We start from the raw sequence: 15,096 nt of genomic DNA, 5'->3' as shown, positions 1-15,096 counted from the left end.
ATTATCTTTTATCTATTATCTATCTATTATCTAATTATATAAAAGAGAAGTTTTGTATGTATGTATGTATGTATGTATGTATGTTCCAGCATAACTTTCGAAGGCTTGAACCGATTTCAACCAAACTTGGCATACGTGTTCTTTGTACAAAGGAAGTGGTCATAGAAATATTGGATAGGGGGAGGGGTCACCCTTAAAGAAGGAAGGGGTCAAAAGTAATAAATTTTCATACATAATGGAAACCTTTCATTGGAATTTGATGATTTTCGGGTTCTTGGTCACGTTTTTAGGCCGGAAGTTGATATCCAGAAACCGAAACATGATGCTCGATCCCATTTTCAATCCAAGATGGCGACTTCCGGTTTTGAGAAACCATTTAAAACTGTGGGAAACGCTCACAAACCCCCCAATGTTAGTATTTTCGGAGCAAAAATGACTCTTAAGAAGCGGTTATCGGAGTCTGACGTTACTTTGAAACTTGGGTTGCCGACTTTCGGTTTCTGGAAATCTGCGAAAATTATTTATTGAATTATATACTTGGCAATATGGGTGTTCTCGGAATCGGAATGACGTCGTCATACGAAAATCGATGGTATATTTCCAAATATTGGCCTTTTTTGAAACGTAGTGACGTCTGTCTGTTTGTCGTGCAAATGTTTCTGGAGAAGTGTTTCAAAACATCCAACCTGCTTTGATACGTTTTTGGAACGATTTCTTGACATATTTCTTGCATAATTTGATAACGGAGAGTCCAATCTAGCATTTTGGATGAAAAATATGTTTGTAAAAATTGCTGAACCTCAACTATTACCGAATAAAAATTTGGTAAAAAGCATCGATCAGATAAGATAAGAGCTCCCAAAATCTGGATTTTTAAAAAAAAGTTTTGTATGTATGTATGTTCCAACATAACTCTCGAATAACTGTACCGATTTTAACCAGACTTGGCATACGTGGTATGATGTCCGATGTTTTTCATAAACAAAGATGGTGACTTTTCTGGGAAGCTGTATACAACTGTATAAAACGTTCGCAAACCTTCAAACATTGGTATTTCCGGAACCAGGATGACCCTGGGAGGGAGAAACGGATACGAAGCTGTGTGAGTGTCAAAATGAACCAGAATGAGCTGTCATTGACTGTCAATTTGAACCAAGAAAAAATAAGCATTTTTTTGCGATGAGTATTGTTATAACTGAAAGGTATCGCGTTGCTCGAAAAAAAAATTGTCGCAAACAGGTTTTGTATACATTGTCGTTTTACAAAATATTTTGGTTTGTTTTTAGGTAAAATAATAAATTTCATAAGCTTTAAGTAATAATCATGCTAGCGTACTTCGATTATTAATCTTGCGCTTCTCATGATTTAAGACTTTGTTTACTATTTCGAACACACTTCATCACAGTCGAACTTTCTGTCAAGCTGTGTGACACTTAGTAAAATGGGTAAATAAATAAATATTTCTAGAAAGAGAACTAAGTTCAGAAAATGACAACGGGCGTCCAACGCGATTTTCAAATTTATGAAGAAAAATATTCAAATACTCCCTGATATTAGGTTCATAGGTTAGGGCTGACTTCCTAAAACCGAAAATTGGTGTTCGAACGTTTGGTATAGTGAGGATTGTTTTTCTGCATTGGAAGTTATTCAAAACTTGAGGAAAATATGGAAATAGTCCCCGTATCTTCAAATTGTTGATTAATTTATGAAGACTGATGTTAAACTATAAGGATGATATTGATATTGTTTGCACAAAAAAGTAAAACGAGAAGACAAAGCAAGCAATAATTTTCACTAACAGAGGTGAGCTTAGGCTATTGATTATTTCAGTGTAACTTGAGTTTATTGTAAGTTAATCGATACCGTCGAAGATGCTGATGAGGCAATCCATTTTCCAACGGAATTATTGAACTCACTCGACCCAGCTGGAATGCCTCCGCATCGATTGTTAATCAACGAAAAAGGTGGTATATTAGCAAGTTTATAACTAAAATAGAAATATTATTTGGAATGATTGGTTGGAAAAAATATATGCAAATACAGAAAATTATAGAAAAAGCAGAATTTCACACGAGCAAGGCCGGGTACATTCAGCTAGTAATATAATAAAATATCTTCCAGAGTGCCTCCGTATCTCGCAAGATTTCACTCGTTCTCTCAATTGCCTAGATTAAACAATCTCCTACAAACCACATGTGTGACCGATATTGGTAAAAAAGGTTTCTACCATCGTAGTATTCGTCAATGGAACCACCTGCCAGACGTATGCAAACGTGCTAGAAGTTATTCAACTTTTAAAAATTCGTGCAAACTGTTTTTTGCTCAGTTAAACTGATCTCACAATGTTGTGTGCACAAGCTTTGAAAACTAATAATAGGTTTTTCTTGTGTAGCGAATGATAGATGAATTAATAAATAAATAAATAACGTCCCTTACTCAAAGGAGGGCATCCAAATCCTAAAGTGTCTTGTTGACACTCTCTGCATTGACTGATTTGTATAAAGAAATTGAAGGAGGATTAAAAACAGTTAAAATCAAACGCAATTGTTGTCCATATTTTGAAACCTGTACTTCACGAGGGCTTTACGTTAGTACATAGTGTTTCAAAATTTTTATTATCCCTAAATCAATCGGCTGTAGTACCGATGTAGCGTTGGTTGGGAAAAAATTTAGTTTAATGGCCTACAGCGTCTTATGATGTGCCGACCAGTTTGCCCACATAAAGGGTGTTACGGTCAAAATTGATCAAACAAAAATGTGTGTAATTGGTAATTTCTTTTAAATAATCAAATCATGTTTCTTTGTCAAGTTTAATTCGTACAGGATAAAGGAAAAATATTAATTATGCTTCCTTTTTAGCGAATGTCGAATTGTCGAACCTTTCTCTTGACTCGACTCCTTCCATCAAGTTTTGTACGCTTTTTTGGTCACTTCGTTCGCCGCAGAAAGCCAGTTAGCCTTGAACTTCATCTTGTTGACAACTGTCTTTCATGTCTTTTGAGGTTCCGCTTGACGAAAGCCCAGAGTTTTTCTATAGGGCGACATGGCTCCCGGCAAACCACTGCATTACCTGTTTTCTGTAACGGCAAGATGCCAAATCCGGCCGTAACAGAATGGAACAACTATGATGCATGAGGTAAGGTAATAGAGGTTTTTTCAGGCACTCCTGTGCATACATTTTTCTGGTTAACAGAACCTGTCGCGGTAAAAATGTTGCTCTTCAAACCCGGGAACAGATAGCCTGCTACACGAGGTATTTTTTCGTAAACTTCAACAGCTTAATGTGTTTGAAAATCTCGGCCACCTTTCCTCTTCCATTTGCCGTATAATATTTTTGTCCAGGAAACCAATAAAATTCTGCCTTGACGAAGATTTTGCAATTCTGTACCAAGCAATCAAACTTCGTCAGCATCTTCACGTACAGTTTTCGTGATTGTAGTCTGGCCAACTCATTTCGCTTATCATAACGATTTGGAGTCACCACCTGTTTGTAAAATATCAAAATCAAACATAAGGCATGTTACAAGCACATCTTTAAAATAAGGGGTGTTAAGGTTTTTATCTGATACACGATAAAAAATACGGCAAATTGAAGTTGAGTATTTTTTTAACGTAACACCCTTCATGGTTCCCGATGGAGTTTCCTTCCAATCATCTGTCTGCTCTGTGTATACAGTGCCACTACAGTGCGAACTTCCCGTAAAATTTGAAATTCCGAGTTCTCGAGCAAACTCACGGGCTTTTCCTTCGAGTAACACATCAGACAAAGGAAGATCCCGGCTTCTAGCTTCGTTCACGAATACCTCCATGTATCATTCCAACTTATAATCTCCTACTTTCCGTACCTTTCTACTCAACAGGTCTCTGCTGAATTGTTTCTTCTGAAGCCATTTATCTTTGTCTTTGATTATAGTCTACATGGTGGTTTAAGAAATACTTTTGGAATATTTTTGCGATAACGGAAACACGCCCCCCTGTTTTACGCGCCTTGTTACTTCCATTTATCTCCGTTTGACTCCTCTTTCCGTTGAACAATCCAGCTTTCCACGAGCGGTAATGGCGGACAGTGCACGCAGCCCATTCTGACGTTTTCTGTAGGTCAAGGAATTTTCAATCGCAGTAACGGAGTAGAAAAATATAACAACGTCGTAACGTAGCATAACAACTTCAACAAACAATGGGCGTTTTGTTATTTAAATTTCGTCGTGCGCATGCGCGGATCAAAATAAACAAAACTGTTTATTAAAGTTGCTATGCTACGATGCAACATTTCTGTGTTTTTCACTCCGTTACTGCGATTAAAAATTTGCTGACCTACAAAAAACGTCAAAATGGGCTGCGTGTACTGTTCGCCATTACCGCTCGTGGAAAGCTGGATAAAAACTGAATATGACACTTCGGGATATCGGAAGAAAAGCTATAGCAAAAACTTGCTAAGTTTCTTCAAAATAAAGAAAATTAAAAAAATCGAAATACCAAGATACAAGATTGGGTGTGCATGGAAAACTAAAAGGACTATTGGAGTTATCGAGAGCAAGGCTCTACATTATCGAAACAAAACAATGAAACTGATATACTCGCGCTGTCATTTCGATTCGAACAGTTTCATTTTCACTTGATTCCTTTCGGCTACTGTTGTTCATCAGATCGTTTAAAATGAAACTAATAACTATTTCAATCGACGGAGAGAGACTCTTTCCTTTCCTTCATCGTCTCAATTGAAATTAGCACCCCATCGCGTCGTTTGATGGGCAAGCCGTAGTTAGAACGGCAATGGCATCTAATGAATACGTTACGCAAGTTCCGATCAATATTTCCTCCATATATATGCGTGAAGTATTTATTGGAAGCCTTCTGTCTCCGTCAGCGCTCAATGTCATTTTCAATTGAGAATCGTCATGTGAGAGTGATGGTGATAATCTCCGCTTTCAATTGAAAAGCGTTTGTATCAATTTCAAGCCCTTCATTTGTCAGAATCACAGCAAGAGCTTCCGATTGGGTGTCATGTGACTCACGAAGTGCTCGAAAATGATACAAAAGCTTTTCAATTGAAAGCAACGGGTCAAAGCGTCACTATAACCTGATAATTGTCAATTGAAAATGACTTTGTCAGGCTCTGATCGAGAGATAAGGAGATATTAAATATCGAGATACGGGGAGTTGACTGTACTACTTGACTAAACCTTATACACCGTTACTTACTTTTTGGTGAAACATCCCTCAGAATTTTATCTGCCTCACAATGTTACGCCAACGCACTCGGTCCATAGCAGCTTGTCTCCAGTTTCTAGAGCGTTCTACATTTCCCTACATTCCCGAGATCTTACTTCACTTGGTCAACCACATAGCTCGTTGCGCGCCTCTACGTCTTGTATCGCCCGGATTCGAGACGAACATCATGTTTGCGGGATTGTTGTCTTACAACATGTCCCGCCCATTGTCCCCTTCCTTCCAGTTTTAGCGACCTTCTAAATACTGGGCTCGCCGTAAAATTGCGCCAACTCGTGGTTAATTCTTCGCCTCCATACGCCATCCTCACATACTCCGCCGAAGATGGTCGTTCGAAAACGACTTGTGCTCGCAAGTCTTCTTCGAGGATTGTCCATGTCTCGTCCCCGTGGAGAGCTACCAGTCTTATGAGCGTCTTTTGCATGATGTACTTGGTACAGGGGCGAAGTTTGCCAGACCTCAACGTCTTATGGAGTCCGTAGTAAGCACGACATCCAGCTAAAATACGTCTGCGGATTTCTCTGCTGCAGTTGTTGTCTGATGTTACCAATGATCCGAGGTACACAAATTCGTCAACTACCTCGAACTCATCTCCGTCGATCACTAAGCTACTGCATATGCGAGCCTTATTTCGCTTGGTTCCTCCTACTAGCAGATACTTGGTCTTCAACGTGTTCACCTTCAATCCAACCTTTTCTGCTTCACGTTTCAGCATGGTGTAGTGTTCAGCAACCGCCTGTAACGTCCTTCTGATAAGGCCCACATCATCAGCGATGCAAATGAACTGGTTGGATTTTTCGAAGATTGTGCACCGCATGTTGAAGTGCGCACGTACATCGTCCATCGTGGCTCTAATCAGTCTTGCTAGTTTCGCAGTTTGCAGCTGATTTACTGTTCTCGAGCTGCTTGATAGCATCCTTAACTTCACTTATCGTGGGGGCGGTATGTCTCTCTCATTCGCTGTGCTATACTGTCTGGGTCCTCTTCCATTCGTCGATCACCTCACGTTCATCCGTCAGGATCTTCATCCCGACACATTTCAGCTCGCGGCAGATAGCCTGCGCGGGATGCATTTATTCTCTTGTAGAACCTACTGTTTCTTGAGAACAATACAACTGCTACATTTCCTCACACTCCAGCTCTTCCATGCGGCCTTTTTTGTCCCGGAAAAGATGGGTCTGCTGTCTTCGTTTCTGTTTGTATCGACTCACGTTATGACGGGTCCTTTGCTGCAGAATCAATGCTCACGCTGCATCCTTCTCATCTAGAATCGTTTGACACTCCTCGTCGAACCAGTCGTTACGTCGATTCCTCTCGACGAATCCATCAGCACTTTCTGTTGCGTTGTCATTGGTTGCCTTCACAGTACTCCGACAGTCCATCGGTGAGCTCTCTCTCGCCCGACGACGCTACCTCAAGGCTTTGCGCATACTCAGTAGCGACTTCAGGGAGTTTAGGTAGCTCCAGATCATACAGTGGCGGATGCCTGTAACGGACGGTTTGCGCCCCTATAGGTTCGGACGTCGATAATATCCGAGAAGTGCTTCCGTCAATCAATATGTGATCGATTTGTGTTTCAGTCTGTGTGGTGATCTCCAGGTGTACCGATATGAGAGGCTATGCTGGGAAAAGGTACTACGTATGACCATCTTCTTGGTGGTGGCGAAGTCAATAACCGGTGTGCGCTAAACTTTCCAATAATCAGTCTGAATTTCTCCTCCTGGCTAACATGAGCGTTGAGATCTCCGATAACGATTTGGACGTCACGTTTTGGGCAGCTATCGTATGCACGCTCCTGCTGCGCGTAAAAGGCGTCCTCATCGTCATCGTTACTTCCTAGGTGAGAGCGGCTCGCGTTCACGATGCTAACGTTGAAAAAATGGCTCCACTTACTCGACTTTACTGAATCTAATAATATTACAGCTATCAAATGACTTTTCTGAATGGATATCATAAAAAGTATGTTAAGGATTGGGAAATAATCAGTGGTGGGCATGTTTTTGTGTATAACAAACAGAAGGTCAAGTTTCGAATCGGAATGTAACACCAAGGCTTTGCTTTGCTTCGGGTACCATCTAATTTGCTAAATTGCGAGGTGATTTTTGAGGTTTTCAAAATTTTTGATACCATCTTGGATTATATAAAAAAAATACAATCTTGACCACTTATTTAACATGCTTATTTACTAGGGAACAAATAATGAGTTAAGCATTGTTTCAATGTGCTACTAAAAGTATCTCGAATTCTTCAGACGAATAGTTCTTTCGAACCAGTAAGGCTACATCCATAATTTACTTAACGCATAAACCCAATTATTGGATAATCAATTGTACTCGATGCTTGTCTCAAATTAGAAATCGAACACGATCTTAATCGCTTTTTTTCTGTTATAATCCAAGATAGCGGCCAAACTCAAGATAATGGCCAAAATTCTGATTACTTTGGATGAAAGTCCTATCATACCTCTTTACAAAAAAAGTTACTTGTAGTAAGTCCCATAGCGACTATCAAGGAAAATTTGCCAGTTAGCGTATGGTTTTGCTAAGCTTTTGGCTATTGATGCCCACCACTAGTCAGGAAGAACTTTTTACACTCATAAAACAGAAACAGATAGCACAATGTCAACCCCTTGAACACAATAGTTTAACTAGAAAACAATTTCATAATAGCTGTCGTAAGACATTTCAGGTTCATTGTCAAGTATAGAAATGAAATTTCTATTCATCTCAACATCTTTAGATAATAATGACTTCATGAAACCTTACGCCCATTTCATATGAAACTGAAAAATTAGTATAACTCTATTTGAAACTTTTTTGAATATATCTATTCATGATATCTCCGATTGACTAAATGTTACAGTATTCTTATGTCCAAAAGCTGTTCTATTAGTTGTTTTGTCAATCGATGTCTCGCCAACAGATCAATTTTTTTGTTTTGTTCTGTTTCAAAGTGTCTTCGAATGAGAATAAGTAGTTTTGCTATTTTCCTGAAACTGTTTATAAGAGCTGACAAACCAGTCAAACTGATACTGAGAAGCATGGTACTGAATTCTAGCCTTCTTAGTCAAATGTCAAATAACTTAAGAGTAACCTAATTGAACCGAGTCTTCCTATCTTCCGCAGGTATCCCCGCTGAAGTCGCTCCTACGCGAAGATCTCAAACGGCGAATCTCGGCTCGGGCCAGCAGCCGTGCCAGCCGCAACGGATTGCTGACCTCGCCGAATCCGGCCGGCAGCAGTCCTACGCCGAACAGTAGCAACGCTACCTCCTCGCCGGCCCCGGAGTGCGGCACCTCGTCCAGCAGCTCCAGCAGCAGCAGCAGCAGTAGCAGCAGCGGAATCGGAACTAGCATCAACGGGACGTCGAGCAGTAGCAGCATCAGCAGCAATGCTACGGCCGTGGCCGTTGCAACTACCTCAAACGGTACCATCACGTCGACGGGGCCGGAAACGGACATGCTTCTGTCCGGTGGGCCCAAATCGAAGCGGCACCTGCAATGTCTCTTCTGCGGAATCGAGTTTCCCGACCAGACGCTATACTTCCTCCACAAGGGCTGCCACAGCGAAAGCAATCCGTGGAAGTGCAACATTTGCGGCGAACAAATGAGCAACGTGTACGAGTTCAACTCGCATCTGCTCAGTAAAAGTCACCAATGATGTTAGGCGAGGGAGAGGGAAACATTTTGCTGGTAGTGTTTCTCTTTTTCCGATCGCTTCCCTTGAAATCGCATTAAACTCAACCGGTTTCTCACCCTCACAATCTTTTGGGTTGGACTTCCTGCGCTGTTCCTTATCTGAAATTCTAGCCCATCTTTGTTTAGTAAAGCTAATCTAAATCACCCATTTACCAAGAAGGCATGCAGCAATCATTGGTAGGCTTTCGCCTTTTTTACGAAACTCTGCCAAACACACTAAAAAGAATAATAACAGGGATGTAAACTAGTCGTAACTGACTTTAAACTGTACGAACTACTTTTCACTTTAGTTGCCTCCCGCTGAAGTATTCTACTTCTTCACTTTGAAGCTGCTCTTCTTTTTTGGACACCTCAACCCGTAGCGCGTACAGGTGGAAGAAAAATCGTTCAACAAATATCTAAAATATTTATTGTCCGTCCAATAGATTTTTAAACAAAGGTTAATAATGAAGCAAAAAGAGAAAATCAAGCAAACCAGGGAATTGACCTGATCACTTACACACTGAACACAAACTAGCCAAAGGAAGTAAATGGGAACGGCGGCGGTTTGCAAGGGACCTCCGCCGAGCAAAGACAGTCTAGTCGTTGAAACTATTTGATTTGTGCACCACATTTGGCTTTGCACCCTCTCGGACCATCGGCCGTTGTGGAGTGAAGTAGGACGCAGCAGGTGGAAGCGGAACAACAGCGGAACGGGGACGTGGCAGGATTGCAATACCAGCGGGCCGTGATGTGGACGACAACGTGTAACTGGAAACGAAGCGCACTCGTGGGACGGGAAGTCCCGAGAGGTGGCAAACTTCTGAGGACTGCGAGATAACACATAAATATTACACGTGTACTAGCGAAGATGAGGGTGGGCTAAGCGAAACTTTTTTGTTTCGAATGACCTTACCAACTTTATCAGTATCTACTGAATAAAATAGCAACGGTTTTGTCAGGAATTGATTAGCTGCGTTACATCTTATACCCATATGATATTAGCACTACGAAATAATATCTTTTTCATCGAACTCAAAATAGATGAGCTTTTTCGTCCCAAACAGCTACCCTCACTCGCGCTCAAAAAAAAAAGCATGGAAGATAGCCAATGTTTTCAGTTCTAGGAAAATAGTTTCAGTGACTTAATGTCGAACATTTTGTTTACGTTTTCATTATCCGTTTTTTAACCTATCAGTTATGTTCCCTTTTACCTAAAATGAAAATAATTCAAACCATCCGATTAAAAACAAGAAAGGGATTAGTTCTTACCTGGTTAAGTAGAATAATTATCGTAGACACGCAATTAATATTAGTCGAGTGTTTAATGTAAATTTGATCGTTAAGTTTGATAGTTATTTTTGTTCTGACTTGTATAGAAAAGATCTTTAACAACGGTGTGCAGATGTTTTGTTTCTATTTTTAGTTGAATCGTTTAGCCGGAGAACAATTATATTTACAGATCTACTTTAAGTTCCGCTACTGTTATGGAAAGCTAATCAAGTTAAGGCCAACACGTAACCGAGAGTTCGTTAAAATGGGATGAGACATAATGCAAGAATATAAATATATTTATACATCTTCTTGTTGTTGCTGTTATTGAGAATTTATGAACAGTAATGAAACCACATTGCGCATAAATTTAAAGGTAATTGACTTGACAAAGCAAAAATACTAACTGCTAGATTGACATAGGATTAACTTGTACTAATTCTTTCAACTTATAATCGTAGAATTGGGAAACAGAAAAAAATGTACTTAAATTTTGCCACATCGATCCACAAAAACGAAACCACACGAAGTTAGAAGCATCCAAGAGACCTAACAAATCAACAAAAACATAAAGTTCAAAAGGAGAAAATCTAATATCAAGGCACCACCATATAAAAACACATTGAGTAAACACACACATGCAAAAAAAAAGATAAAATATTCTCTGGACCAAAATTGCTCACAAGTCTTTTTCTCTCTAAAATAAAACGGAAGATATTAGCAAGGCGCCTACACACTACTCCCTTTAACAAAATTTTAACAAGCGACCGGGGATGTTCTGAACTCTTTTAGAATCACAATGTAAATTATACAACTTTCAAGCAGAACTAAATCAAAACACTCCCACAAAAAAGTAAACGTTTACGAATCGCTACAATGTTAGCAGTACCTAAAATAAAAGGAAAACCAGACAAAATTTGATAGATGTTTTTTTTGTTTTCGTTTTCACTTGACATCTAAATAAGTATTGGCAGTTTTAGGAATAAAGCAGTTTGATTAATCTTCAAGTTTTCAAAATTATTATACAAATTCATATTTTAGGCAAAATCATTATATGGCATAGTGTTTAACTTTTCACTTAGCTTTCGCATCCGATAAGGATCGAGAGAAGATAAAAATTTCGAATCTTCATTACAAAGATTAAATATACAATAACCAACACTGGAACACGACAACGAGCAAAACAAAAAATTCAATCTATTGGCAATTTAAAGGCATCATTATATTCGGCTAAATTACCTATTCGAATTTCTCTACTTATTGGCTAAGGTGTAAATACTACTACAATTACACTGCAAATTAGGTGAAACACATCAGAGGAACCCCCTTACTGAATCCACATTCACACACCCACACAACCACTTTACATGGAAGCTGGTCACACAGCACATTCACACACTGTAACCCAAGTAGAGTGACGTTACAAAGAACGGTGCCTTCCTACGAATGAGAAAGAAAGCAGGGAGAGTGAAAGAGATTAAAAAAAGAGAAAACGTGTAAAACCGAACAAGCAACTTCAGCAAACCAAAAACGCAAAAACCGAAGATAATAGAAAACCAGAAAAGTTGGTAATAACCAGAATGGAACCGAGTATGAAATGAAAAGAGAAAAAAACACACACAGATTTAGCAAAACCAAGAACGTATGACAAAAATAAACATAGACATAGCAAACAGAACACTAAACGCAGTAGATAGACACAAATATATTTTCCAAAAAAAAGAAGCAAGTACATTGAGCGAGGAAGAGCAAATTTTTGAATTAAAAGAAAAGAAAAACATAGTGAAATAAATAGCGTAATTTACCAACATTCATAAGCAGGCCTTACAAAAAAATACATTTATATCCGCAAAGATAACGGCAAAACAGAAACAGAGACAAACGAAAAAAAAACCGTAGCGAAGGTAAGAAAGCAAAATGAACACAGCCGAAGGAAACCAAACCAAGCAAAAAGTTTTAAGAAAAAGTTAGACCATTTTTATATAATCGTAGCATGCAAAGAGAGAACTTATAAATTAATGACAACTTAAAAATAATCAATATACAGACAAGAAAAAATGAAGAAAAAACACAAAAAATAGTTTTATTAGCTTGTAAGCTAAAGTTCGTGGCAAGGCACTTCTAAGGCAGTGCGGTAACGACAAGAAGATACAGAGCGGCTTTCGCGAAAGGAATAACAACTACTGTTAAAGCGCATAAAAAAAGGAAGCGATTTAATAAAACATTCCGTCTACATGTGATTTTTAGTACTAGCCGGGCTAAAGCCGTGTTAAATAGAACTGGGAGGCAATCGATGTAGCTGAAAAAATAATGGTTTACACTAACCGAACGTGTGTAGTGCAGCAGGAGAAAAATTCGCGCTTTCGCTGTTCATTAACTTTAGGTTGTATTCTCCGCGCATGCATAGAAAAATAATTTTTTTTCTCGTGAAATCGTTTTCCCCAAAAAGTATACATATATTTTAAAGCCGTCGTTAGCCGTTAAGTGTTAGGAAAATTTTGGTTCTACGTGTTTTGTCGATTTTTTCGATTTATGTATTTTTTTTTCGCGATAGCTTACTCTTCGGTTGTTTGATCTAGTAATTAAAGTATCTAAATGCAACAAAAGCGCTCTTATTACTGCTAAATTTGTTGGCAAAAGTATTCAGTGAGTGAATATAGTAAATCTCATCAGTTTCTGGATTCTGCACTGAAACAGTGCGAACACCATTTTGATATTTTTCGTTCACCGATCTTGACTGCAAAAAGCAGAAGCAAAATGAAACTAAAGCAAAAAATTGAAGAAAAAAAGGTTTCGCCTGATCAATTTGGCAGTGCGTAGATGAAGAGATGATTGAGAAAAATATTAAAAACAAAAATAATGTGTGAATCGTGTGGAGATTGAACATTAAATCCTCTGCCGGATTCAAAATGACAACAATGTTCAGTTTGAGAGTACAGACAAAACTGTGGAAAGAGAATACAAAAGCATGCATACATATTACTATTATAAACGATGGTGATGGTTCAAATTATGAATTAAAACGAATTATAAAACAAACTCAAAAACAAAGTTTAAGAACATTACAATTATATTGACTTATTAAATATAATATTAAAGATATTTTCAAAAATTCTATCACAGGTGTTTTATTAGGATTTTTTTTTAAATAACCAGTGAGTCCCCAAACATTCATACAGCAGGAAAGTGATACATGTAACGGAAATAGTTGTACTTACGTTTTCCTACAATAATCCAAACTTTATTAATCCGTATCCAACCGTTGTCGGGCGTTGCGAGCCACTTTCCGTTTTTTAAAGAAACCGTCATTCAGTGAACTTTTTTCATCTGCCGGAATGTAGTCGATAACTTTCTCTTTGAACTTCCGTTCCGGTACCGTTTCTGGCGCTACACTAGGGACGTACAACGGTTCAGGTACTACCGGCAGCTGCAAGTCGACCGGGGTTTCTTGTCTACAAAAGAAAGATAACATTAAACAACAAAATTCAATTTTGTTTATTCAAACAAACCTCCGCTCCACCGTTTGCCACCTGCCATAAGGTCCTGAGGCAGCATCCAACATCGCTTCCTCTTCCAGCTTCTGTTTTTTAGAATCTGCTAAACTTTCAATTTCCTCCTTAATTAGTCGATTGTGGCGGTACATTTTTCCCATTTGCTCTCGCTTCAGTTTGGCAGCGATTTCCTCAGCGTTATCCACTTCAAACTTGACTCCCTGTTTCAGCGCTTCTTCCTGCTTTTGTAATGCCAACTGAGTGATCTTAACGTACTCTTCCTTTTTCATAAACCCCTCCTTGGGTGCTTCCCAAATTGATTCGTTCGTCTTGACGTTCCAGTAGTATGTGTATCCTTCCTCAGACACAGCTTCCACCCAGAGTGAACCATGGCCTATTTTACTAATTTCTTCAATGCGCTTTTGCTTTGCTGCTTCAGCAATCGCTGCAGCGGTTAGTTTACTTGGACCATAACCTTCCTCATCAGAAAAATCTCCCGGAATATATAACGGGTCTGCTTCCCGACCCACCTTTTTCTTTGTCACACGAACTCCGACACTCGGTCCTGCTGCTGAGTCAGATTCCAGCACAGCAGCAGCTGCCGCAGCAGCTTCAGCTCGCTGCTGTTCGGCCAACGCCCGGGAACTTATGTCCGCACCAGCCGTAACATCCTGCATGTACGCTTTCATTGCAGCTTCGTTCATTTTCTTCAGATCCGCCTCCACTTTGTTCTGCTCCTTCTGCTGTTTGTAACTGTTCCGACTGATGTCGGACAATCGTTTCTGAACATTAGCCTTGTGGCGTCGGCCGGATTCGTGAAACTGGATGCTCTATAAAAATAAGAAAGGAAAACTGCATTAGCTCAGCTACTGAAGAGGAAATTCAGCTTACCGGTTTGTTGTCCGCAATCCAGCATTGACAAAAATCACAATACTTCCGATCATTGGACTTCCAGTAGTCCGCCCTGAAAAACACTAGGATTAGATACTATTCTGTTGAAGCATTGATGTTAAACCTACATGTTTCCTCAAATAATGCTTGAATTCTGTACACCAAACAGGTTTATTAATATTTTAAATTCACCAGAGCTTCAAAACTATCGAATCAAAATCGTTTTCAAACGAAATGTTTACAAAATTCTGCTCTGCTGCTCTTTACAGCGTTTGACGTTTCTTAATAGGGTAGCCAGAGCTGTAATGTGCACGAAAAACTAAAAGTTAATCAAGAAGTAAGTTAAAAACACTCAAACCTTCAAAAAGGTTGATTTAAAAACTGCTTGTGGTGTAAGGCAATCCACGGGTGACGTTGTTTTGCTTGTACGTTCGTTATTGTTGCTGTTTTCAAAGCTGCAAAATCAAAACACGACCAAAGCCGAAATCTTTTAATGTCGGCAATAATATCAAAAAAGATTTTATATTGTTGTATTTA

General features: G+C 39.1%; 2 protein-coding genes across 4 annotated transcripts in view; one reads left to right on the top strand and one right to left on the bottom strand.

The window, feature by feature from the left end:
• LOC129722270 (probable serine/threonine-protein kinase DDB_G0282963) overlaps positions 1–13,294 on the top strand; it is a 125,918-nt gene extending 112,624 nt beyond the window's left edge. For all 3 annotated transcript variants that reach the window (XM_055675593.1, XM_055675594.1, XM_055675595.1), the window contains one exon: positions 8,355–13,294. In XM_055675593.1, coding sequence (XP_055531568.1) covers positions 8,355–8,888 — 534 coding nt within the window. In that variant the 3' untranslated portion in view covers positions 8,889–13,294. The remainder of the gene's footprint in view (positions 1–8,354) is intronic.
• Positions 13,295–13,386: 92 nt separating this feature from the next.
• LOC129722816 (WW domain-binding protein 4) lies at positions 13,387–14,843 on the bottom strand. The gene is made up of 4 exons (XM_055676591.1): positions 14,688–14,843; positions 14,560–14,632; positions 13,687–14,498; positions 13,387–13,629 (listed from the first exon to the last, which is right to left on the bottom strand). Coding segments are annotated over exons 1-4 (1,095 nt in total). The 5' UTR covers positions 14,690–14,843; the 3' UTR covers positions 13,387–13,421.
• Between the last annotated feature and the right edge of the window lie 253 nt (positions 14,844–15,096).

The sequence above is a fragment of the Wyeomyia smithii genome, chromosome 2 (genome assembly GCF_029784165.1).
Source record: "Wyeomyia smithii strain HCP4-BCI-WySm-NY-G18 chromosome 2, ASM2978416v1, whole genome shotgun sequence".
Lineage (NCBI taxonomy): Eukaryota > Metazoa > Arthropoda > Insecta > Diptera > Culicidae > Wyeomyia > Wyeomyia smithii.
The sequence above is the reverse complement of the archived record's forward strand: the minus strand, read 5'-3'. Positions and strand labels throughout refer to the sequence as shown.